The sequence below is a fragment of the Eurypyga helias genome, unplaced genomic scaffold (genome assembly GCF_000690775.1).
Source record: "Eurypyga helias isolate BGI_N326 unplaced genomic scaffold, ASM69077v1 scaffold867, whole genome shotgun sequence".
NCBI classification, from domain to species: domain Eukaryota; kingdom Metazoa; phylum Chordata; class Aves; order Eurypygiformes; family Eurypygidae; genus Eurypyga; species Eurypyga helias.
In genome coordinates this window covers 1-26,723 of record NW_010260850.1, presented here as the reverse complement: position 1 = coordinate 26,723, position 26,723 = coordinate 1, and the positions used below count along the sequence as shown (strand labels likewise).

Sequence of the window (26,723 nt, the reverse complement as noted above, 5' to 3'; positions counted from 1 at the left end):
ATGCAGGGTGAATTTGAAGATTTGGCTGTTTCTTTCATTGTGAAGTGTCTGTGAGCAAAGACATGAGGCATGTGAGAACCAGGATGCTATGGAGGGGAGAACACAGCACTGATCAAGGATAGTAATCAGTCAACAGTATGAAGTAATCAGTCATCAGTATGAAGCTACATTTTGAATGTTCTCAAGACTAATCCATTTTTTGATTATCTGACCTCTTCCTTCCTGCTGTGTTGTTGATGGTTTTTTATCAGACAGTTCAAGAGCTTACTTTTCTAGATATAATGAAGAAACCCATTGATGTAAAAATTTTGCACTCCAGGATGCTAATGATAGCAAAATTTGAGAATGAAGCTTAATCTTATTATCTAGCTTCAAATCTGTCTATGCTGTACAATGTGCCACAAGGGAGGATAGAAGAATAAAAGCACCAAATTAATTTTCATGTGTGATGGAGGTCGGCAGGATAGAAAGCATTTTAAGTAAACCAAAAGTGTGTTTGCTGGCACACATTTTTAAAACTTAATGTTGATCTGGTTCACTTTCAAGGAATTTTTAAACAGTATGAGCCCAAAATATTACATTCCTTAAGAAGGTGTTCTGGTAAAAATTAAATTGTCAACAAAGTTTCAGCTAAAGAATGGCTTTTTTTTCTCCTCCCCATAGATTGCAGGGAAGCTACTTCTGTTTGTTGATGAAATCTAATGCAGTAGTCTGTTCATTACATATTTTATGATAAAATCCAAATAGTGCCTCACTGAGGGGTGTTTCGCAGCCAGAATCATGAAAAATTAACTGCAATAAATGACAGTGCAGAGACTGATTTGTCAGATGTAATGATGTACTACCACTGTGTGTGAGACAGACCCCTAGTCTATTTAGAGTTTACAAACATTGATTGAGATATAAAGGTTTCTGTAAAACTAACTGAATAGTTCAGAGATTTTAATTTTTGTTTCTGTCTCCTGTACTCCAGTTTTGCTTCGGGTTTTTTTTTCCCATAGTTAATCCTGAGTTGCTTCTGGTAGTTCTTTTCACCAGCATGGCCTAAAGGTTAGTGATAGTTTCCTATCTTAGGGCTCTTATGCAACAGATGTGCTGTGCTGTATTTTATAGTTGGGTGGGTCTGGTCTAACCCAGAGGTTTCTGCTTGCAGGGAATTTTTTACTGTTCCTTTAGTAGATGAATGGAGATCACTAAGTCCAGCTGGTGTCAAGTCCCCACGAGTGGTGATAAGCTATTTTATTAGCACAGTTTGATCAGCAAGGTGTCTGTGCAGTACTGTTGCTGTCAAGTTCTTACATTCACACCCTCTCACCCCCACCAAAAATAATACCCACAAAATGTAAAACATGGGTTCTGTGAAGAACAGTAGGCTTCCATGGAGCTGTATCTTTGTCACATTAAGGTATTATGCCAGCTATCAAAAGTTAAACTGATACCCAGAAAAACAAATGCTGTTACTGCAAATTGAGCAGCCAGTGATTAAAAACAGAACGACGTGCTTGGACTTCAAACCAACCTGTCACTAATTCTGTCTGTATTGTTAACGTCTTTCACAGAAGAGCAAGAAATGTTGATGAAGTCTTTAAGGTAAGACTTGAAATGCAACTGCCAGGGTAAATGTGGAAAATTTTGTTGTTGGTGGTGATCATTTGGATTTTTATGTTTTTAAGTCCAGGTGGTATTGCTATCGTTACCTGTCATCTCTGACATTCTGAAAGAGTCTTTCCTTAATATGATAAGAAAGAGCTTCCAAACAGCTCATTCTTCCTGAAACACTTTTATTCTTGCTGAAATCTTACTTGAATTCCACTTTTGTTATGCAATTAAGAAAATACTGGTTCATCTATACAGCTAACTGCAATGCTCTTTCAATAAGTATTACTAGTTCATTACTGGCAAGTACAATGAATACCTGTTCTTAATGCTTTTTAGGTGAGTGCGTTGTATATTAGTATTTACTTTGTCATTGCATCAGTAAACATTTTTGGTTTGTGATAATTTTTAATAACTTTCTGTATCCTCACTGTTTTTTCAGCAGATCTCTCTAAAACTCCTGTTGTCCTGGTACGGTAAACCTCTGAAAGACTATGAACTCTGGTCATTATGTCACGAGTGTCTGTGTACTCTACAGACTTGCATAGATTATCCAGGTATAAAATATTTGCGTAGTTATTTATGTTCACTGGATTAATGTTTTCTTTATTATATTGGTGCAGAATATCTCTACTTTTGTTTGGTGTACAGAAAAAATATAGGCAAAATTTCTAACTTCATGCTCTTAAATTGTGAGTTTTTACTCAATTTGGAGTTTTCTACCATATATACAATAATGTCTTCTTTTCTCTTTATTCTAAGTTTTGATGGCTTTTGCAGGGGAAACAAATCTTTGACTTCCAGCAGTGAAACAAATTTTGTATTTAGCCATTTTGGGGATGGAGAAATTGTACTGTGACTTTAGGAAGAGCACTTAGGACTTGTGTCTTGAAAGCAGGAGGAAATAATCTTTATATATGTAAATATACAGTTTCCTCTCTTACCTGGATTTCTTTGTGACAAATGATTCCTGATGTATTTTTGACAATACAAGACTTCGTCAGTTTAAAGCATCCAGGGTCTTGTCATGAAATTACTCCTTCCATGTTCTCTATACTTCAGTTTGTAGAAGAATTTCCAAAAGTCAAATCTGAGAGAAGAATGGGGAACTGTTCTTTGACAGACTTGGAATAGGTTGTATGTGAGTTCAGAGAAGACCATCCTAAATTTCCATGAGCATTCTGAATGTTGATTTAGCTTATACTAATAATAAATCTATAGCGGTTCTGATAAACAAAGCAAAGCTTCCCACCACCACTGCCCTGCCTTTGCTTTTTCTTAATTTAAAAAGCATGCTTTTGAGGGTTTGGACAGGGAAGACTGTTTGAAGTCCATAAGTGGATATAAGCAATTGGATAGTAAGGTACTTACTGCATCTCTTTGGTTTTCAGCTTCAGCTATTTTCTCTTTTATGATATAAAACTGTTATAAAGGAAATTTGATTTATCTTGCAACAAGGATTATTTCAGCCTCATAGCATGTTCCTAATGTTTCTGAAGGTTTCAAATAACTGCACATAATGGCTCAGATTGTAATTTAATATGCCTAGCCAGCCTCTGTTACCATATCTACATGCACCCAGAATGCATAAGTTTTCAAAATACTAAAGTCTGAGTTAGTTGAGTGATCTCAACCTTATATAGCCTGTAAAAGTGAACATAATGATACAAACTACAAAATGGAACTTAAAATTCCATATTTGACAAATAAAGCTACCATGAATGTTGGGTTTAGATTTGGAATATTTCTGCTGGAGGGTTCTCTGCCTGTTCTGAGAGTAATTTTGCACTATGCAATGTCTTACAATGGTGTTGCTACTTCAGTGCCCACACACACATAAAGTTCTGTCAGCATTACTTCTGAATAATATTAACTTACTAAAGGTGAAGTTGATATCATATAAAGTGTTTGTTAAGATATCCTTTGTCTTAACACTGGTAGAGTAAGATTGGTAGCTCATGAGTCATAGTTAAATGTATGAATTGTGGAACAAGATGGATTATTTATTATTTATTCACTTAGCATTTTCCTCCAAATCCTTCCTTGATTACACTTTTTTTTCATTATCCTGAGAAGGAGTTAACCTGAGTAAGAAAACATACCCCAGAGTTAGCCTCTTCATGTATTTTTTAATTCAATTCTGCTACAAAAGTTGTTTGTACCCTCCATTGAGACTTATTTCCTCTCCTCTTATCAGAGGATGTTGCTTACGTGTTGTTCACAGGCACTTTAGAGAACCCAGGTGAGAATTGTTGAGATCTGGTTTGCTTGAACTGTGTTGCAGATTCAGGGCCAGAGGTGTTAACTCTTGAGAAGCAAAGATAGCGAGCATGAAGAGTTCTCAGGGGAGCTGCCTCTGCAGAAATAACCTGTAAAGGTTCCTGTTGGGGAAAGCTTTGCTTTTCAAGGCAGATAGTTCAGGTCCAGCTGAAATGTTATTGAAAGTAGTAGGCAAGCCTTTATTTACATTAAGCATAGTGAACAATTTAATGGTTTTAGATGTGTTTTGTACAGGTAACTACAAAAACAAAAGGATTATTTAATTTTTATTCTTACTTTATTTTTATCTCTTAGACCTCTTCAATTTATTATTTAATAATGAAGTAATATTAGTTTTACACTTAAACTGCTTTACTATTTTATTTAATAATAAATTGAATGTTTTAACTTCTTACTGCATTTAATGTAAAAATCTATTTTCCTAGTACTCTGTTTTTGATAAGAGTGTATTTGATGGTAGTCTACAAAGGCAGAACTGCATTGCTGGCCAATGGCCTTATTATATTGAAACATGTTACACTGCAGTGTGCTTTGAAGACACCAAACAGCTAGGCACAGTCGTACCACAAGTTTTTCATCTTTGAATTTATATAACATGATCTCATCACAGTCTTAATGTTAAGTTCCTGAAGCCCTCAGATCTTTTGAAACAGATTTAGAAGTCAGTTATTTCTTTCCTAACTGTTGAAATCTTCAAGGCCTTGCAAACGCCAATCTACGTAACACTTCTTGAGTGGGAGAGTTTGTGTGATTATAACTATTTGTGCAACACTGGACTCGATATCCTATCCCACCTAGAGTTCTGGATCTCACCACCTATGTCTTGGCTGTCTCCAGATAATCCTGTATTTTGGTGGGGTTGGAGGAGAGAGGAGAGATTAAATTCCTAAGATAAATTGGCTATCTTTTATTGGTACCTTGTGAGAAAACTAGAGTATATCTAGCTGTTGTATATCTTTTTTTGTTTTGGTCCTTTCTTGGCCTTCTTTTCAATACTGGGTATAAAAAGAATAAACTTCCAGTATTCTAAGCTCTTTCAGTTACTGTGATCCCATTTGGTTTATTGTCATGTCTTTGTTCTGTAGGAATTGCTTTGTGTGATTATGCATCTGCTGTCTCTATTGGGTGGTGTCTGTTCTAGCATTAGTGTTATTTAAGGCATCATTTATTGTGGTTTGTTTTGCAGTGGTCTTATGTTTGGACTCCGTGCTGATTGATTGCCATGGAAGTATCCTCTTTGCCGCTCCAAAGGCTGAAGGTAGACTAAGACATCGTGTGCTCTGCTTTTGTTTGTTTTGTTGGAGAGTGGAGAAGAAAGCAAATGTCTTACCTTTTGTTTCTCAATTCTTTTCTTATTTAGAATCATATGATACATTTTATTTAGCTCCTGAAATTGAAGAGGAGGATGTGGATACTGAGAAGGTAATGTGGTAGGTTATGTAGGTTGCTATGCCTTTTATCAAAGGACAGTTGTATTCTACTGCTGCTTGAAGAAAAAAACCTGCATTTCTAATATTCTGATATTTCTCATTTCTCATCATGTTTCTTGGTTATCTGTGAATTTTTTATACATTGATCTCCTATAAATCTCCTATAAAATTAGTTGCTTCTAAAATATAATTTTGCCTTCTGAAATGGTTGGAGTAACTGCCAAAAATTAACAATAAATATAGTTTTTATAGAGCTTCTTGCTATAGATATAAGCCATAAGGAGCTCTCAGACAAAGATGATAAAAATGTTAATATCAGGTATTTATCTCCATTGCAACTGCAACTGAATTGCCAACTGTAACACACTGATCTTAAGAGTCAAGAAAACAGGATTTACAGCACCTTTCCATTATGTAACAAGAAAAGAAATTAGTTATATGTAACTTGTACCCCATGATTCCTTTAAAATTATAATAGTCACAAATCAGAAAAAAACCCTTCATTAAAAATCATCTGAAGACAGTGTTTGACTTTCTATAAAATTATCTGTAACTAGAAAATATTTATATATCTTCTTCTTTAAAGTTGCTCTTTCTTCTGAAACCACTTTGATCCAGTGTGCAGGTTTTTCAAAGGCTTCAGAAGCTTAAACTAACCCTGAAATATAATACATCAGTTTCACTATACAGTAGAAATTAAAAAACCTAAAGTCTTCATGCTTTATTCTTTTTCTTTAGAAAATCTGAAGTAATCTTTTTTTCCTTGCTTTTCTACAGCTGACCTGGTTTGGTGTTTTTTTTGGTTGGTTTTTTTTTTTATGATATCTATATAGCTTTTTTGATGTTACGAATATTTAGTTAGAATTATGGTATGGCAGTCAAGACTGTGTAGTGAAATACAGAGTCATGTGTATTTCACAATAATGGTACTACCTCAGTAAAAGGAACTTTTTTGAAGGATATGCTAGATTGGATGTTAAGTTTTCCCTAAGTAAATACATTTAGGTAAAAATCATGTTCCCATTCCCCTCTTGGAATTCTGAGCCTAAGAGGAAGAGAATTTTTTGTTTTGGTGGGGCTGCTTTCTCCTATTTCAAATATTTTTTTACCTATTAGTAGCTTTTGTTCAACAGTTCAAATGGTTTGCAGGTTATTTTCGTTATAGTGACCTCCTTTGTTACATTATGGCCATTGCTGTTCACTTTCCTTAAAAGAGCAATAGAAAATATTGTTTTCTAGGATCATAGTATTTAGTATTAGCCTTAGGTTTCTGTCCCTTGAGCCTATTTAATATCTTTCAGAGGCAATGTGAAGAAGCATGGTGCTTTAACTTTGCCAAAATTGCATTTGTAGTACATGCCAACATATGTAAACTAAGCATCAAGTAGACTAAATCTGGTTCTGTCTGAAAATTGTAATTCTTCAAATAAAACAAGCAAGCTTGTGAAGATCAAGTACTTTTCAAGGTCCTCATTGTAGCAACTTCAATTGGGCTAGCTACAGGTAGCACAATAATTGCTAAAATAAATAGACAGTACCTTATTCTTCTGATAAGTGTAATCTTCTCTGTAAAATATAACTCGTCGTGGCTAGCTTGTAATTACTGTGTGCCATTTTTTCCTGAATTATCATGACCTTTTTTAAGTAAATTGCAGCTGGCCAGGTTTTATGGTAGAACTGTAAGGCTTGCAGCAATCTAAGTTTTTACATGAGAAAAGAATTCTTCAAAATGGTTCTAAAAACAGTTTTTTCCAGAATAATTTTCTTAGACAAAGGGTAAGACAAATTATGGCTGTTGCTCCAACAGTAGAAAATTAACTACTATTATTGGCCCTGCCTGTGTAACAGCTAGATTTTTGAAATGGGCTGGGATTTTCATCAGCATCTTCAAAAGCCAAATCTGTACTTTGGAAGCGCTGGGTTTTTGGGGGGGTTTAGTTTGGTTTTCCCTAGGGAATGAGGGGAATTTTTTTGATAATTTGCTGGAATTGGTTTTGAAGGAGAAGCTTGGTTTTGGTCTGTTTACATCTTTCTTGTCTCTTATGTTATACTATTAGGTCTGCATTTATGGTATTGCTGCAGTGCTGTGGATGGCTGCAAAACACAGTGTTCCACTGAGTCGCAAACTTGCATTGCCAAGAAAATTTAAAAAACTTCTTCTGGATATGGCAAGAAAAAACCCTGAGGACAGACCTTCTCTAGCTGATGCAATTAAGGTTACTAGATTTAAGCAATTTTATGTGAAATTCAGTTGTGTCTGAAGTCTCATTTTAGTGATTTGAATGTCATATTAATTTCTCTAATTAAATGATAACCAGTCACTTTAGGGTTTCTTTTTAAATGTACCTCCCTAGGGGGACAGAGGGGTGTGTTTTTAATTTATATTGAAATTGTCGATAAGGTACTCAGAGTAGATTCATAAGACTTCCTAAACTTGGATTACTAATTGACTACCTTGACTTTGTCCTTGACCAAGAATACTTTGCTTGATTGAAAACTTATTTACTGACTGAAAATTATGTTGGTTTTGGTTTTTTTTTTAGACGTGCAATTGTTATTTACTTGAACAAGGTATAAACAGCAGAAATATTTTGGCGTTGTTGAATAAATCTGTCCTTAAGGTAAGAGTGTCAGCTTTTTTAATTCTCTATTTTTTTCAATTAATTCTATAAATTGTGTTCCAGTAAGATTTTTTAGCCCCTCCAAATATAGTTAAATTTGTTCTCTTTTTTTCTTCATTTTCAAGTAGTCTAAGAATTGTTTTTTTCTAGTTCTTGCAGTTGGAGTGGTCAGTCCCCAGATTTTGGCACCCTGACTCCACAATCTGCATGGGTCATGGCTCAGAAATAATAACAACCAGTGACTTAATTTCATAATCTCTCATTCGTTTACCACCCCTTTTATCAAAACAGAACACATTAATATGTAATGGACGCAGCACTCAGTCCATGGAACTGACTTTGTTCTAAATTTTGACTATGTTGTTGCTTTGGAGATTACAGAAATTGAAAATCCTAAAACTCTAGCTTTATGTGGGCTTGGGTTTTTTTGGTTTGGTGTTGTGTGTCTTTTTTTCTGGGTGGGGAAGAGAGGAGGAGGGAGAGGGTGTTTGTTTTGACCGGGGTTTTTGTTGTAGTTGTTTCAGTAATGTGCTGAGCAGAATTTTAAAAAGGAAAACGTTAAGTTCAGCTTGGACTTTAACTTTCATTGTTAGGCTGTTGAGAAAGAAGTAATCTCTCCTGAAGATCGTGTTGCTTTTGAATTTAAGAATGAAAGCCATGAAGTGGACCCTTCAGAGTCAAGTCTGGGTAAGCAGTCAGGCTCTTTTACATGTTTACTTTATTTTCATATTCTCCAGATCAGTTCTTCATGTGAGATTTTCTTGGTCAGGTACACAGTTATTATTTCTATCTAAATTGATTGTTATTTACCTTGCATTTATATTTTACATATTGTTCATCTTTCTAACTCTGCTTTTGTTTTTAGGATTTGTGCCTATTACCAGTGAAAGTAAACTTGTTGCAGTTAAAGGACCAGTACCATGCCAGATTTCTCTAAACTGTGGGAAAGCTACATTACCTGTTGCATTCACTTCTCCTGCAACTCACTTTAAACCTATTATTCTGCAACAAAATGCAAATATAAAGAAGTTAGTATATCCTAAAGCAAAATAAGTTTAACTTCTTTGTTAAATCTACTGGAATTGTGCTCAAAAAAATTCTTTGTTCCTTTTCAGAGAGGTTCACACACCAGTTTCTGAGCAATTCAAGAACGGAATGAGAAAAGAACATATCAACCACAACCAATCAGAATATGTAGAAGACACTAAAAGCTGTGTTACTGAGGACACAGACATTGTTGAAACTGCACCTGAAATATCTGAATGTGATTTACAGGTTCCAGGCCACTCATCCCAGATATCTTCAGAAGAACAAAAGTCAGGCAATGCAACTTCTATAGTTACATTACCATCACCATCTGATTCCTCACATATTCTTCAGGAAAAGAACATTCTATCTGAAGTTCCTTCAAGCTCTTTAGCTTGCCCTACATCTCCGAATTTTCTTCATATAAATAACATCATTCTGAAACAGGACTCAGAGAAAAGAGTTTTGACATTTGTGCCAGTACATTTAGCTGTGTCAGAGCAAATACCAAATAAACCTCTTCGTTCAAGAATTGCTTATGATTGCTATCATAGTTTGCCAGTGTTACTTTCAAGTACTATTGCAAGTTATAAAATGAGCACACAAGCAGAAAATGATGCCTCCCTTTGCAAAGTGCAAAACTATGAGACTTCTGGTACACAGAACAAGTTTGATAAAAGTAGCCCAGTTATTGAAACCAAGTGCCAAGAAATTGGGTGTGCTACCAGTGTAGACAGTATTTTCACTGAACAAGAACACACACCATGTACCTCAGTGAATCGAGGCAATTCTCATCTCTCTGATGTTGAAGTCCTGCCCCAGCAGAACAGCACAAGTGACGCTTTACTACAGAATGTGGTTCATCTTATACAAGAGGAGTTTGCATTTGATGGGTACCTAGAGAATGGTGTTGAAGTTTTTGATATGGGTACATGCATTTTCTTCAGTATATGATTATCATTGATGTAAAAATATTGTTAGTAATGTCTTTTTTTCCTCTTTTTTTTTTGCTTTGTTTCTTTTTTCTTTGTTTTGAACAAGGTAACTTCATCTTAAACTTAAAGGAAATTGAGTTTAGTGTATTCTCTGATACAATTTGTGAGAAATTTTGTGACCTCTATTGGGATGAAAAATTACTGCAGAATCTCTATCTTGTAGTAAATGGAGAACAACCTTCACATTTATGGTAAGTGGTTTTGAACCCTTTCCTTCTTACAGTTCAATTTAATGCTTTTCTCCCTGCTTCCTAGAAGCAGGAAAGATATGCTGCTTCGCTTTCATGTGTCTTTGTTTCCTGCCAACTGTTAATTTCCCAGTCTATGACACTTCATGGCCTTCCCCACAGGAAATAGTGCTTAATGGCTTAGCAGAAAATGTTTTCTATTAAGCTTGTCTGCAACTCCAACTTAGGATAGCTGAATAATGGAGACCTAATTCTCATCAATATTGTTTTCAACCATTGATAGAGACCTTCATAGTCTTGTTAGAAAGAGGTGGTTCAGTCAGAAGTGAAATACAGTGTTCAGCTTGCTTCTTCTGTTCAAGTTTTCTTCTTTATACATCTTTTTCTTCTATTCACACCCAAGAACAAGGAAATTAATTTAGAAATGTTTTACTTAACCAATTTAGTATGACTCAGTGTTCTTCCTGGCAATCTTTTGTAAGCAGCCTCTTAAGTGATTTTTGTTTTATTGCAGCCTCCAAAAGCAGCATAGTTACAAAAACTTATTACTGAAGGTTATTGTAAACAGTAATCAACTTATATGTGGATGTTTTTTATGTTTTCTTTATCTGTCATGGTCTGTAACTACAAATTGGAAGTTTTGATAAAGCTTGGTAGTTATGGTTTACAAAAACCTCAGTGTTAAAAGATGTATTATCCCTACAGCAAGTTTCAGAGAGAATAGACTACAGCCTCCAGATATCAGACTCTGACATGATGGCCAATATCCCATTTGGGTTGAGCTTTTTAAAGAGCCATTGAAAACTGGTTGGAGGTTAGGCTCTTAATTCTGCAGAGTTGAATGAGAAGGAGGAACTTGAGCTGTTACAGCTGAACTATGTAAATGTATTATGTGTATGAGACATATGAAGAGGTCATCATCTATATGAACTTCTGTTACAAAATTAAGGTTTTGAAAGCAGGAGTGAAAAAGAAATCATCATTTATTATCCACTATAAAAATACAGGTCTAGCTTTTAGATGACATGCAAGAACTGCCTCAGAATGTCTCTGAGACACTGCTTACTTAACATTCTTTAGACCAAGAATATAGCAGTTTTTAATTGTTACCTTCTTTGTCTTAAAGTTATGATTATTCTGATTAGGGATGACTTAAAGTCAGACTGTAATGCAGAGGTTAAATCCTGAGTGAAAAACCTGTTACAATAATTTGCAGTTGGAGTTATGCCTTCTGTTTGTATGTGTTCTGATACTTCTGTTGGAATTTTGCCCAATGCTGTAAAGGAAAATATCAGTATCTTAGTGTGTTTTGAAGTCCATTTGAACATTTTTTTTCCTTGTAAAATAACAACTGAAGCTGAACATGCAAGCTTCAGGAGGTACATAAATGCTGTCAAACCCTTCACATACATGGTAGTCATTTGTAAGATCTCATTTTACTGATGTAAATATAAAAGTATATAAAACATTAATTTTTTCTAATCATCTTGTATTTTCAGCATAACTGAGGCAGATGATTCGAAGTGTGGCATAGTATTCCAAGATCTGAAGAAAACTGATAGCTTTTTGGCAAGCAGTGATCAGACAGAGGGTGAGAAGGCACTGTATGGTTCTAAAACTTTGTATATGCTAAGAATCTATCAGTGTCACCAGTTTTGAGAGATTAGTGATTAGATTGTGTGTCTCTTCAGGAGAACACCTTAGCACTTAAGAACATTATCAGTGAATATAAACATTAATAATGCTTTGGGGACCTGTTGCCTTTTATATGAAGCTTACATATGACCCAGTGTCATTGAGTGGGATGCCTGTTTTGGTTACTTTTACTTAGGGTTTTTTTTACACAGGTGTGTCTGTTGAAAAACTCCCAAAATCTTGACTGATACATGTGGTTTTCATGTGTTCATCCAGTAGATGTTCTAGTGACATGCTTTAAGGTAGGGAGAGGGAAGGGGGACAGGCATACTGTGTCAGCTTGATGCAACATAACAAGCTTAGCTAGGAAGAGAGGAGAGCTTTAGAAAATGCTTATGACTCCCTAGGTGTAACTGAAGAAGTTGAGGATTGATTGAAGGATGACTGTGCAACAGGTCTGGTCCTTCTTTGTTCACTTCAGAATTAAAATAAAAATAAATGGTAAAATAAATAAAATGTATTAAAATAAAATGATATTGTCAATAAAATTATTTACAAATTCTGGGGAAGAGAATTGTACAGAAATATAGAAACTGAAATGCTTTTGCATTTAAATGGACATTTTTAACTATTCATCAAAAGGGTTTTCATAAACAGGTAAAAAAGAATAGTCTTTGCCTCTCTCAGGAATCCCTCCACTTCCATATTCTATCCACTGAAGTGCCTTTTTAAAGATAGATATCAAAATAGAGAGTGGGTCAAATGATTTGTTAATCAAGACAGTTTTGCCTTTTTATCACAAACTTGGTTACAGGGCACCATTTCAGGGCAGTCATTGCGGTTTTATTAGTGGATTGTTTATTTGTACTTCAGTGTGTTTTGCAGTTTTCCTCACATACTTTGTGGTTGAAGGTTTACAAAATGTTCCATCTTTCAGTAACTGAACTCAAAACTGACCTGGGACTGGTAAATCACATGATTATAACAAGACTATTACCTTTTCTAGGCTAGAAAGTGTCATACAGCTTGGTGTATTCATGGACAAGGTTGTATTTGGTTGCTGTTGTATCAGGGGTTTGTTCTGTGTTTGCTTTATTTTAAGATAGTTCAGCCAAGTTTCAGCATTTAAACTTGGTTACTCCTTTGTTTTGAGCAAAGTTAAACTGTGTGTTCTTTACAGAATGGCTTATACTCCTATATTATTAAATTTTATGGCAAAATGTAAATTTGTAAGTTAGCACCTGACTGCTGTCGTTCTGTGTTCCAGTTTTCCACTTTGGCTCAGAATGATTGCAAATGTAGAGACAGAGTTTCCCATGGGGTATGTGATTTCTTTGCACCAGTAATTTAGGTCCGTTTGACTCCAAGGTGGCATATCTGAGCACTGGAGGTTTGCTCAAGTGAAAAGAGAGACTTCTGGCAGGCATAAAAGCTCCTGTCAGCATCATACCAACCTTTGACTGTCACCTCAGTCCCTCAGGGTTGGTAGTAGCTGTTACAACTGCAAAGAAGTCCCTTCATAGCTCAAGGGAGTGAGTCCTGTAGGAGTAGAAAGTTTAACAGCTGTGTCCTTTTTGGCTGTGTCGAGTATTCCTGCCCTCTATGCATGGAATAAAAGTTTCAAGACTTATGGATGGAAAAAATCTCAAGAGCTAAGCTTTTTAGTAATGTGTGCACAGGTCTGACTTATTTAATTTTTGTTTTAAGGCTTCTGTACTATGCTTTGTTTAAATGCTTGTTGTATGTGTGGGGAACTTGTTTTGTAATTTTCAGAAATGTACTGACTGAAGCTTAATAGTTCTGAAATGTCTTTAACCTTTATCATTTTACAGTGTGTAGTCGAGAGAAAGCACAGAGCCAAAATAAGCACCTAACACTACTGTAAGAGGGTACAGGTAGTCTCATAACTGTATCTTGTATGTGTAGTGTTTAAGTTCACCAAAGCGTGCATCACAGCACATGACCATTATTTCTTTCCCCCCTTCCCCATACACCCTCTTTAGGAGAAGGGGAAGCAACCTTTGATGTGAAGGCTGAGCCTGTGATAAATACATCGTTAGCTGAGATGGATTTTGATGAGTCACCTTCGGATAATGTCAAAAAAGAACTGAGGCTGCAAAATACTGTCCCTGTAGAAATAAAGGGGCACTGTTTACAAAGCAACGGCTGTTGTATTGGTCCAGGCTTTGCAGAAGAAAACATAGAGCCAGAGGAAGAGACTGTAATAAAGATAGCTGGAAACAGCTACCTTGTGTCTCCCGATCTACCTGACTTTCATAGCTGTAGTCCTGGTTGGAGCAGTGCGTTTTATGGAGCTGAATGTTTTGATTCAGAAGTTCATAGTTACGTGAAAAACCTTGGGAAGCGGAAATCAAGTGAGTCACAAAATATAGATGCTAAAAAAGTGGTGAGTACATTGATTTAAAATCATATAAGATACTACTTTACTTGCTGGTTGAAAGTATGATATTTATTGTGTTATAGTGAGTTGAAACTTCCTTTCTTCTTTTAAGTACTGACTCTTAAGTTTTTTGAATCCTCAAATTTGGGATGTTGTATCAATAAAGCAGGGTAAGGGTAGTATTCCAAAATAAAAAGCACTGACGTGAAATTGATAATCACTGACTTACAACACAACTTCTCTTCCTGTTGACCGCAAAAGGACTGTCTGCTGTACACACCATGCTCATGGTGGTCATATTACAGAAAAAAGCTAATAATGGCTATGACTGGTGTGTATCACAAGCTCCCAAGAGGTCCTCCTTGTCATGTGCTCGGAGCCCTTTTCCTTGGTCACAGTGAATTCCCTGACAGCTTCTCGGTTTGCCAGCAGATTGGCAGTTATTTGCTCACATCTTCTCTTGGAGACTGCTAATCATGATAAAAGCAGCCTTGTGCCTTTTAAGCAGTTTGGGAAGCATGGGGGTGGGGGGAAGGGAAGCGTGTGGGTTGTTTTAGATTAGCAAGGTCTTCCATTCCTTTAAAGATCATATTGATCACTTTTACTTAATTTTTACATTTGTGCATCTCTCTGTTTGGAGATCTGGTTTGTAAATATTTTTGTAAATATTTGAAGTCCGAAGCCACAGAGGAAGGATAATATATGGAACTGTAGAAATCTATATAGTTGGAACTGGTTCATGGGAAGGAAAAGGAAAAAATTAAGTAAATGAATTATTAATACTGGAAGACCTATTAGTATAGGGACACCTGGAATCTTTTTGTGTCCCTGAGAATAGTTAGTTGTCTGGTTTGTGTATCTTATTTTTCCTGCCAGATACATGTTTAATAGTGGTGAAGAAAGGGTTGCACTGCTCCTGTGGATTTCCTTACTATGGTCAGTTAGTTGAATTTGTTGCTTTACTTTTCAAGTGAGCTTGACAAAGTAGAACTGAACAGGTGAGAACGTGATCTAGACTTCTTTGTTTCCAGATAGCCAGTTTAAATCCCAGTGGATCTATTTACACTCATTTTTTCAAAGTATTGTGACCTCTGATTTTTCAAAATATTGTGAGGTACAAAGTGCAATTCGTTCAGTTTAACAATTAGTAAACAATTCATTTAGAGAACAAGAGAACACACATTCCAATAGCTGAAAAAGATGCATACTACTCTGAGGATAAGTGAGCTAATCTTCCTTGTGTTAAGCTAAAATTAGTGTGAAGTCTTAATAGCCTGACAAACATTAGACTTTAATCTTATTCTGCCTCAGTAATGTCAAAATAATGTACGTGGTCTGTATTGCATATGAGGCCAGATGGACAAACAAAAATAATTATTTGCAGACAACAGAAGCATAATGTCTTACATAAACAGTCTTCCTAATTTGGTGTCTTATATAAATAGTCTTCCTACTTTGTGAGATCCCTTTTTATCCAAGTTATAAGGAATACAATTAGGGACTATCATCTTCAATTATGAAGTCAAATTCAGTTTAGATTCCACCATTTCCTTCAGAGAAAAAGCTTAATGGAAGATCAAATACTCTTGTACAGCATAGAAATGTTTTGAATGCATTGCAGAAGAAAAGTTAATTTTCACAAAAAAGCAAGTATGTGCAGATATGTGTATTTTGTTTTACTGTTTATATAGAGATGTCTTGTTATACTAGAATATTCAGGTATACAATCTTAAAAATATTTTCAATAATACTGTATTAAATGTTCTTTTTTTTTTAATTAAAAATGCATTTAAAGTGTGTTGTTACTACAAATTCAATAGAGGCTCGTTTAAAATATCAATTACTTTTTGGTCTTGTGACTGTTTTTATTTCTTTCACTACCATAGCATCAACGACTTGGATTTTTTTGCTGGTATTACTACAACACTGGCTTTCTGTGAAACCAAGCTTCTTGCAAATGTGTTTAATATAAAAGGTTACAGAATCATAATGCCCCAATTGCAGTAATCTTGAACATTTAACCTGAGCAAAGAAAACCTTCCTAGAATCCTGCTGTATTTCCAAATTCCATTGGTCATGACAATTTTTGAAATAAGCTATCAGCAATATTGTTGACATGAGGTGAACTGTTGCAAGTTTTAACTGGACACTATATATAAGAAAGGGAAAAATACAAAACTGAAATTTATTTTTCTGCTATTGCAGCAGTCAGGAAATATGGTTCTTAGCTGTAAGGCAGTCAGTTGTCAACACATGGGTGAGAAGCAGCTCCACGTAGCTTTTCTGCTCTCTCTTTGCTGCCAGATTCATCAAACCAAACACAACAAACTAACTGTGAATATGTATAGCATGATTTTAATCTTCATACCAGCAGCTGACTAAGACCAGTTCATACCTCATTTTGAGCATTTGAGCAATAAGGATGTTGCTGGTAGCGTTGATAGGGGTAGAAGTTAACATTTACAAGTCCTTGTGTATTGTACTTGGACGTAGCCAACAGCTGTATTTGTACAGCAAAGTGTTTTCAGGTAGTTTATTTGATAATATGAACACTTACACCTGTTATACTTGGAGTACGTTATTTAGAAAAAAAAAAATATTTTTAGAAAAAGTCTAATTGCCAACCTTTCACTGTAAAATCTAGTGGAGAAAACATGTGTCCCTTATCCAGTCCAGGAGGACTACGAAGTCCAAAGGAAGGCTCCGTGGCAGGGGGGTGGAACTAGATGATCTTTAAGTTCCCTTCCAACCCCAACCATTCTGTGATTCTAAGTGGTTCTTTTCGAGCATGAAGGTTATTTGAGTTGCTGGAGGACAGTTCTACCTTGCAAGAGAGGATTGTTTGTCTCTACCCTATCCTTCCTTGTTAAATCATCTGTTAACCAGTTTTATTTCAGAAACCAGTTCCTTGATTAGCTGTAGTCTAGCTATCACTGTCTGTTAGGAATTATATCAACCTACTTTTTTCCCCAGGTCTCTGACATTTTTTTAAAAGCTCAACAAAAGTTGAGCTGATTCTACAGCTTTGCAGTAAAGTGTGCTAAAGCAGTGTTTAGGAATTGCTATTTCAAAGAGTGAATATTTGAAGATAGACATTAGAGTTTGACTATATTTGTCCTGTCTTAGTGGCACTACTCTTTCATAGGGATAGGTCTGCTTGTTCAGTTCAACTCTAGTCTGCAACTGGAACTAAGTACTGAATGAGAGTCTAACCACACTACAAATTACAGTTTTGGAGACATATACATCGCATTAATACACTTACCTCTCCAATGCAAATATTAATAATATTCAAATATTTCTTTATTCACATTCTAAAACTAAATGCAATTAAATTCATTTAGGGTTTTTTACTTTTGTGTACCTTTAAGTAGGATTGAGAACATGCAGGTTCTGAGAAACTGAGTGCCAGAACATATAATTATATATATGACAGAATTAAATATTCTGCCATAAAAGTAATTAACTTTTCTATTTTTTTAATGGAACCTGTTGGATATTGTCTGCACCTTGAATAGGTTGTGATTTAATAAAATGTAAAGAGTAAAACATTTGTGTTATGATGAACAATATTAACAGTGGGATTAATCAAGCTATTATGATTCAAAATAAATGGTCATATGTACTCTTATGTTTGGAGGAAATGGGAAATAGCTGGCATAAATAATATTTGTGGATCAAGGTGACGCTTTCAAATGTCATAAAAATAATTAATGCTTTACTGTGTAAGAGCTTATCAGATAGTTCATTGCAGTTCTTAAGTCCAGCAAGGGTTAATCTGCATTTAGAAAAATTAGCCCTTAGGCAAGCAAGTATGTGCCCCCTGCCTCACATCAGCTGTAGTTGCTGCTGATTTTGCACCCTCATACAGAGAACATCTAGGCAAACTGAACCAAGTCCTTGCAGCAGAGCAAGAAGAGAAGGCAGATACCAGGGCTGCCCTCACAATGAGAAGAGCTGTTTTCTGTAGTCTGATAAGTTGGCTTCACTTCTCTTGCAGCCCCTAGACTTCACCCTTAGCCTTGGCCCTTTTCCTCTTTGCCCACACTAGCGTTCAGTTATCCCCAGATCTCATAAGCTACTTGTTAGAGTCTCCACCAAACTTCAGTGCACCCAAGCTGTGACTAGGATGTTTCTAGCAAAGGTTTTGCATATTCTTGCTACACTTTTCCCTTGTCCATTCCTTTTCTCTTTTCCTTTCCCTTCTGTCAGTATTCTGCATCCTTTAGTGGAGCCACTCTTCAGCATGTAAAAAATCTTATGCTTTAAGGGTGGATTGAAATTTGCAATTTTCCCAAGTAGGCAAAGTAACACTATCATTACTTTATTCCCTAGACAAAGGGATGTTCCGTAAAAAAGTATCTTGGCAAATCAAATGCACTTCAGAGGGAGCAGAAAAATTGAATGTATATTTTCATTTAAAAATGTTTATATTCTAGACCTACTTAAAGTAGAAGATGTTGTGGAATAGACTGGGAATTTGCTATTGACTTCATTGCTACTCACCTGAAATTATCTGGGGGACAAACCATTTCTGTTCATCAAGATTCCAAACGTCAGAAAAGGGCCACTTTTTCTGATTCCCTTTCTCTGTTCATAGTTTCTTAATCAACTTGTTTTCAGTTTAATTGATGAAATGAAACCAAACTTTTACATAAAATCAAGCAGTTTCCAATTCAGAATCTGGATAATAGCTTTTCTGTGCTTTGACTCTTCTCTATGTGATGCCTGTGTAGCAGTAAGTCTTTTAAAAACCCACAGGGCTTTTGTGACTCTTGTCGCTAATGAACTATGTTGTTAAACCTTTCGAGCTTTTTTAAAAAACAGTGACAGATTTTTCTCAAACTCAAATTAATTTCTAGTAAGTCCATCCCATTAAAGCTAACCTATTTACCAATCTGTTGTTTGATATGTTAGCTCTGAGCTATGTGTTTTCTGATCACTCTGCTTGTGGGAGTTCTGTCTGCTGTATTCGGTGAACTTACTCCATTTAAAATGCTTTCATGTAACTGGGTCACTGGTAGTTAGCTTAGGACCCAAGTGCAAAAGCCACCGTTTTTATGAAACACGACACATAGCATGTGTATTGTTTCATAACAAATCAGAAGCTGAACCCAAAGTGGATGGCCCATTTTCATTGGTTGGTGAATAATGAAAGCTTTGATATGCAAACAATTATAAATGTTTACATTAAATTTTATATTATTGTGAGATGCCTGATATATATTTATTTCTGTCCATTGCTTAAGTTATATAACTCTATAGAAATTTTTTTTCAATTACGGAAAATGCATAAATACAAAATATATAAGCTGAGCTTCAAAATTGATAAGTCCTTTATTTATAGAGCAGCTCTCCTGTCTGCCTTCTGTCCTGATTGTGTAATATAATGTAATTATACCTGTTTGGAAATCATTGCTGTCAGTCGAACATTCAGTTCTTGCTGCAAATATAGGTCAGCTGCTTAACAGAGCTTTTCTGGGGTCTGCACTGATTTCAGAACCCATCACTTTTAATTCTGGATGACTTCTGAGTGTAACTTTAAAAAATAGTCTTGAAAACAACCAGATAAGTTCAATTATAAGTAAAGGCATATTTATATAAACGTATTCAGACAAACTTTAATGCAGTCTCATTGTACAAAAACCCAGCCCCAGTTCTTAAGTTGTAGAACTGTGGCATAACTGAAGGTAGTGAAATATATTTTTTCCTGGTTAATATCATATTCTTGTCCGTTTGAATGTTCTGGTTTTCATACAAAATAATTCTCTTCTAAAACCAGTTTCTACTAGTACCATCCACTTACCAATCTGATCAGAATCCTTTTTCTCTTTAAATAGGAACTAGAACAATTGCTAATGATGGAGACAAAAAATTACAGAAAGACCATAAAGTTTTACCAGAGACTATTGCAGAAAGAAAGAAGCAGCAAAGGTAAGATTAGAGCAACTTGCCAGTAATGAAATGGGTGCATAGTACTTGTAAGGATTTTTTTCTGTAAATCAGAATCACTGAGGTTCTTATGTGGTGTGCTTTAAACCTAAAGGTCCTGAAACTAAATCTATGTTGCCCAAATTGAGAGGACAGTTACAGGAGATGAAATCAAAAGTGCAGTTTCTTGAACTGGTAAAGAAATACATGCAGGTAAGGCAGATTTTATTTCTCTTGTGTTTCATTTGTCATTTTGTTACTGCATCAGAGTTGTTGGCTGCTCAAGTCAGTCTATGAAATGTGAAATGTTGTGTGTCAAAGTGCCAAATTACATAGAACCTAAAAGAACAATTAAAATAAATGTAATTGCTACTAGTATTGTTTAAAAAGGAAAAAAAAAGCAACTGTATGAAGTGTCATTTGGCTTTAAGTTCAGTTGACTGAATTTGTGTGGATTTTCCTCTTCATTTTCCTACTTTTTTTTTTTTCATGGTTTTACATCTTTGAGCAGATCATGTATGCAGAGCAGTGGGGTGTGGAATCCTGTGTCCTGCCTACAGTCATTCACAATGGGAGAACTGACAACATGGATGTGGCATCTACAGATGAGTCATCATTGCTTCTTTACTATAACACAGAGAAACACCAGTGTAATAATCAAAATGGAATAAGATTTCTGCAGGCTGGTACACCACTTGGTTTAATGGCTTATTTGTATTCTAGGTATAGTATATTTTACACATCCTTAATTGGGAGTGGGTTGGGGCATAGTTGCTAACTCAGGAAAAAATAGTCTCCATGATAAATCCTAGTTACTCAATATTGTATAAATTCTCCTCTCTGTATCAAGTTTAACATTATTTCTAGGAATACTTACTTACAGATATGGCATGGAAATGGCTAAAGACACTCTGATTAGAAATAAGAGAAACTGCTAAGTTTGGATTTGATGAAAACTCAAAGCATTTGATAATAAATCAAAAACTAATAACTTTTAAACTTTTTTATCCTTTACTTATTTGAGGTTTGGCTCTGATAGTTGCTCTGGAATCAAGGTTTTATATTACCGCCAGCCGTATAACAATTCTTCAGAACACGTAATTTGACAATTCTTATTAATAAGGTCTAGATGTGAAAATGTATAGATTCTGTTTTAGCAGTCCTTATCTGCCGCAGTCTTAGGGCTTAAACAGGGATAAAGATGTCCTTTAACCTTTATCTAGAGTGAGGGCGTTGTTTTAAGGTACCTGAGCAATAATAGTGTGAAGGATAGAAACTGCCAGAGAGACTCCATCAGACTTGTGCCACTCTAGAGGGAGCAACTTCCTCCCAGCTACTTCTCCCAGCTCATCCTGACTCTGAGACCCAGTCACTTATCCTGAGTGCAGTTTTTCCTGTTAATTAATGTTTAGCACAAAATGAACAAATTGTTTGGGAATGAGAGCTTCTACATTCATCAAACCCAAACTTTTATGGTTAGCCATAAGCCACCAGGGAGGCATGACAATTAACCTGTGTTAAGACCTTAAGAGTGTGTGTGTCTGTATAGATTACAAAAAAAAAAAAAGCACTCTTTTTTAATGTGTATATAATTAAGTATATTCTGTTGTTAAAGCAACTAGTGCTCTAATCAGAGCTACAGGAAATATTTTCTTGCTTAAAGTATCTACTTTTTATGCTGTAATAATAAAAATGTTTTAAAACAACATCAAGTGATCTGATAGAAAAAAGAAAATTAAATATGTTCTTCCATATTGTTCAGAATCTAACTTTTCATAGTAGAAATATAAAAGTGGTTCACAAAATTACAGGTAGATAAACTTTCTTCTAAAACAAATTATGCTTTCAGTGTTGTCAATCACAGTATTTGATATGTAAAAATAAAATAAAAAGGAATCAAGCTTTTATGTAGAGCTTGAGAATTTAAAATACCTATAAATTCTTGATATTTTGAGGATTTTTTTTTTGCTGTTATTCTAATGCAAGAAGAAATTGTGTTCTTGCTTGTCTGAAGTTTTTCTTGTGCTTCACAGAAATGCATTTTTAGAAGGTTATCTACAGCAGTTTCTCTACACATTTCGCTATTTCTGCACACAAGAAGAATTTTTGCAGTTTCTTCTTGATAGAATCAGCAGCACTTTATCCAGGTACAGTAATTTCCTGTGGAAAAAAATGTAATCAAAGCACAATTGACTTTTCCCCCCAATGGCAAATAGCTGTTTCTGAAAAGATCTACTTAATTAAATTGAATTTTGATGTTTGTGTTTGTAAGATTCTCTTGACAAGTGAGAGTGAAACTAGAGCAAGTGCTATACAATGTGTTTACTTCTTTTTTCTTCTGAACTGAGTCTTACTTTTTCCAGTTGTTCAGTGATGGGTTATAAGTACAATGGTAGCTGTGTTTCCATAGAGCCATGGATTCTAGAAATATGAAGCATAAGTATTTCAGTTAGTACAGTCAATATCAAATAATACTTGTGTTTTTTCAACACTTATTTCACCAAAATTGTTATCTAATTCCAGTTTAAAAATAAGTGGCTTTTTCTTCTCACCAGTGCAAGCCTGGATCCTTCCACATCACTTACCAAAATATGTAACCGCAGTTTCTACATCCTGCAGGCTTGGATTGAAGACTGCTACAGTATAGACTTTGCAACAAATACTGATCTTTTGTGTACCCTAAAAGAATTTATTTCTTCCAAGGTAAGTCAGAATTTCAGTACAAGCTTTAAGAAAAAAGAAATATCAGTTGAAGTCAGCTGTGTTGTATGTAAGATTATTAGTACAAAAAACTGTCCCAATATTCATATTCCTGTTCAATATGCCGGGTTTTGGAGAGACATAAATCTTACAACTATAATGTGTCTTGCTTATATGGACTTTATGGAATTTATGGGAAATTGAGTTCAATGTTCCCTTAACCTGTTTTGCATTTACAGGTTGCTCTGTTAAATGGCTATGGTGAGCGCTTGTTGTCATTGCTTGAGGATGCTTCCGCCCAGAAGAGTGGCAGTGCTCATCAGTACTCCAGCATGGACAAATGTGAAGAGGAAGGCGAGGAGGACAGAAAAACATTACATTCTCTATGTAAAAAGCTCTCAGAAGATGTTTCCAGAAAGGCATGTCTTTTCTTCAGACTGCAGTATATAGAACACATTTCTATCTATCATTTTCTGAAAAAAATAGAGTATCCAGCTTACAGTCTAGACCCTGATTTGGTAAAATTTATGACCTGCATTTTAAATTTTCTTTTGGAAGTATCTAGGCCTAAGCAGTTTTATAACTGTGGAAGTAATCTTAACCCTGTCAGCTGTTTCAGTAATAATAGGTCAGATAATAAAAATTTTGAGAGGAGTTGATCTCTTCATCCTTGACACTAGCATTTGACTCACAGTTACTAGGAAACCTTTTCCCCCTTGTCAAACATCAATATTTCTTTATTAGGCATATATCTTTGTAAGTCTATAAATATAAGAAGAGTGGGTGGTGAGAGGTTTCCTGCTGGAACTTTAAAGCTTGTAGCAAAATTTTTTCTGAACTTCTCTCTGTATTTACTGGTTTGTATAGTGTGATAGTGAAAAGTAACCCTAGAAGCTGGACCATACAGTAGGCTGTTCCTGAAAAAAGATCTCTCTACAGAGTGACCAAAATGACATGTGGATGTAAAATGTATCAATAATGTGCAAGCTGAATTTAGAATCAGCCTCTTGATTAAGGTGAAGAATTCGATGGGGTATACTGGGGATTCAGCCAATAATGGGCAAGCAGAATAGGGAAAATATGGGATTCTTTTATTGTCACTGAATCACAATGATACTGGAAGATGGAAGAAAGGAAAAGAATGGAAAACTGAAGATTTATTTGAAAAGGAATGTTTGATTCTAAGCAAAAAGACTACAAGAAATAGTAAGAGAGAGTAAGAAGTAAAATATAAAATATAGAACTTCAGAATATAAACCTTTTTATGGCAGCAAGCTTGAACACACAGAATTTGTTTTAAATACCAGTTGTTGATTGAAATCTGGAAACCTCCTGCTCAGGCTCATTGACTGTGCTTATTATATTATCTTAAAATAGCACTGTTGAATAAACCAATTAGTGACTGGACTTGAAGATTAGATGAAGAGTTTTGCATCCACAAAGGTATTTCTCTAACAAAACATTCTAGAAAGTTAAATCAAGGAGAAACATGATGTTTGCTTGAGAGAAGTTGTAGCTTTACTTTTTTTTTTTCCTACAGAACTTTAACTGGAAACTTTCCAAAGGTATGGGACCAATTGCACAATGTCAGAGAGAGCGACTGTACACCATTTCATCGGTTTTGTCAAAGCCATGCTATAACAGTTTTACAGAAGAATTCCCAGTCTCCTTTGCTAAAGCAGATGAAGTGGGACCGTATCTCTTAATAGAATACAGTGTGCAACAGCTTTGTTGTCAGCTGACATTACTGCAACAGGTACAAAGGTCTAGGCTTACTTGGAAGTGCAAATAATATCTGTCGTCTTATGCTCTACTCAGTCTCCTTTCGCTACCATTTCCCAACCATGTTTCAAGCTTATTTTGTAAGACTTTGAATTAAAATAATCGGATTTTATGTTGAAATCTCTACAGTAAAATTTAGAATGGCTAGTTCTATTCTTAGGCTGTGACCCTTTGATAAATCTGCTGAAGAGAGGGGGCAGAGGGAACTCTGTCATTTTTTTAACCCCAGGCATTTTAGAAGAACTGCTAGATCTAACAACAGATCTATCTTGCTTCTTTTGTTTAGGAAGTATTTCATAAATGTCATCCAGTACACTTTCTAAATTCAAGAGCACTTGGTGTTAAAGACAAAAATGTTGCTGTCCAAAAGTAAGTAGCTTATTTTAACTGCCCTTGTATTCTGTTGGTTTACAATAACTTACTCTTATTTTTTAATTTCAGGAGATTTTATACATGTGGATATATCTGTACCTGTGCACATACGTGTAGGTCACATTTACAAGTGATTTCTTTGAAATCTGAAGTGGCTCAGGCCAAAATATTTCTAAAGACTTATGTTAGGATGGGTTGCTTCAAAGGTTACATTTTTGGCAGAAAAAAAATGTAATGGTTTCTGAAACAGGCTCCTTGATCATGCATATGTGCATATATATAAAATTTCAATGACCATTGTAGTGTCACAGGAGAGCTGAGGTTGGAAGAGACCTCTCAGGATTGTGTAATCCAACCTTAAGCAAGGTCAGGTAGAGCAGGTTGCCGGGGATCATGTGCAGTTGGGCTCTGAATGTGGATGGAGATTCCACAACCTCTCTGTGCAGTGTTCATTCCGCATTTCATACTGTTAGGCAGATGTAGCATTCATAGTGTTCACAGATACGAAAGAATTTTCCTATAGATATTTCAGTGGTTACCTACCTATTTCAATTACTTGCTCAACAGTAATTAGTGTTTTCTTCCAGCCACATGGACCTAATTATATTTTATTATGATCTAGTTCTTATATACTCAGTAGATTCAGCTAGCTTCTAATTAGTACTTCTAATTGCACTCCCTGTAGTAGACTTTTCTGTCTAATAACAGGGAATGAACATCTAAAGCAGCTCATCTTTTACAGATTGCTAAATGGCAGGGGCTAAATCAGCTGGTTTATACTGATTTGGGGTTCAGCCATGAGAAACAAACTGTGCGGTTTCACTAGGTATCAGGCACAATTTCTCACGTGGCTGCAGCTTTTAGTGAGTTTGGATTTCTGACTGGTACTTTGTGACAGAATGGGTAGTTTGTTTTATTCAGCAACAAGTGGTGAAGGTGTCTTTATGTGGAGAAATGTGTACTACACATGCTTATCTTGTAATTACATAAAATTATCTTGTAATTATAAGGAAGAAAAAGTAATATAGCTCACTATGTACTTTGTAGAAGATTATAAAATCCAGACTGCAAGCACTGCAAAATTATTTTTAAATGGTTGGAAGTTGGCATCTTCACAATCAAGATTTTCTTTGAAAATCTAGTGTCAGCATGAATTTTTTTTGCCTTTTTTTTTCCATTCTCTCCATAGAACTGTTTCAACTGAGACCGTTTCACTTAAAGTCTGTAATCTGTTTCTGTCGAAGTGCATACAAGACCAGTACCTTCTACAATTACTAAGAAATGCAGATAGTATCAGTACCTGGGTTGCTGCTGAACTTGTAACATGTCACACAGCCAAGGTTTGTCACTGGTTTATTGAGTTATGAATTATGAAATTTATTTCTTTGTTATCATATATGAGTCGCTACATAGCAAAGCTGCAAGAAATACTATTAAATACACCCATGAGTGGGCAGTTAACAATTTGGTTTGTTGTTACAAGGAGGGTCTTGGAAGTCTTGGATGTTTTTTAGTAGCAGATGTCAAAACCTAATAGAAAGTAAGAAATGGGTTGCCTGAGGAGAATAGATGTCAGACTTCAACAAGGACACCTCAGTGACAAAAAGAGAAAACATTGTGTTGGAGGAAAATGTTACTACAGGCAATAATTTTGATAACAATCAAAAGGAAAATGCATCTCTTCTTTCTACTAATTTTATTATGTAGTATACATAATGAAATTAGATTACTGATACAGATAGATATTAAATATATCTTAATTTTTA

At 35.3% G+C, this 26,723-nt stretch overlaps 1 protein-coding gene across 1 annotated transcript in view; it reads left to right on the top strand.

Moving 5' to 3' along the window:
• Positions 1 to 26,297, top strand: part of LOC104512238 (protein very KIND-like) — a gene marked incomplete at both ends in the record, with an annotated part of 54,655 nt that extends 28,358 nt beyond the window's left edge. The window contains 20 exons of the mRNA XM_010155154.1: positions 2,039 to 2,153; positions 5,063 to 5,134; positions 5,237 to 5,298; positions 7,364 to 7,522; positions 7,850 to 7,927; positions 8,521 to 8,614; positions 8,793 to 8,955; positions 9,043 to 9,881; positions 9,995 to 10,139; positions 11,636 to 11,727; positions 13,775 to 14,178; positions 20,013 to 20,106; positions 20,219 to 20,316; positions 20,615 to 20,826; positions 22,137 to 22,250; positions 22,659 to 22,806; positions 23,043 to 23,222; positions 24,344 to 24,559; positions 24,872 to 24,954; positions 26,147 to 26,297. Coding sequence (XP_010153456.1) covers positions 2,039 to 2,153; positions 5,063 to 5,134; positions 5,237 to 5,298; positions 7,364 to 7,522; positions 7,850 to 7,927; positions 8,521 to 8,614; positions 8,793 to 8,955; positions 9,043 to 9,881; positions 9,995 to 10,139; positions 11,636 to 11,727; positions 13,775 to 14,178; positions 20,013 to 20,106; positions 20,219 to 20,316; positions 20,615 to 20,826; positions 22,137 to 22,250; positions 22,659 to 22,806; positions 23,043 to 23,222; positions 24,344 to 24,559; positions 24,872 to 24,954; positions 26,147 to 26,297 — 3,519 coding nt within the window. The remainder of the gene's footprint in view (positions 1 to 2,038; positions 2,154 to 5,062; positions 5,135 to 5,236; positions 5,299 to 7,363; positions 7,523 to 7,849; positions 7,928 to 8,520; positions 8,615 to 8,792; positions 8,956 to 9,042; positions 9,882 to 9,994; positions 10,140 to 11,635; positions 11,728 to 13,774; positions 14,179 to 20,012; positions 20,107 to 20,218; positions 20,317 to 20,614; positions 20,827 to 22,136; positions 22,251 to 22,658; positions 22,807 to 23,042; positions 23,223 to 24,343; positions 24,560 to 24,871; positions 24,955 to 26,146) is intronic.
• Between the last annotated feature and the right edge of the window lie 426 nt (positions 26,298 to 26,723).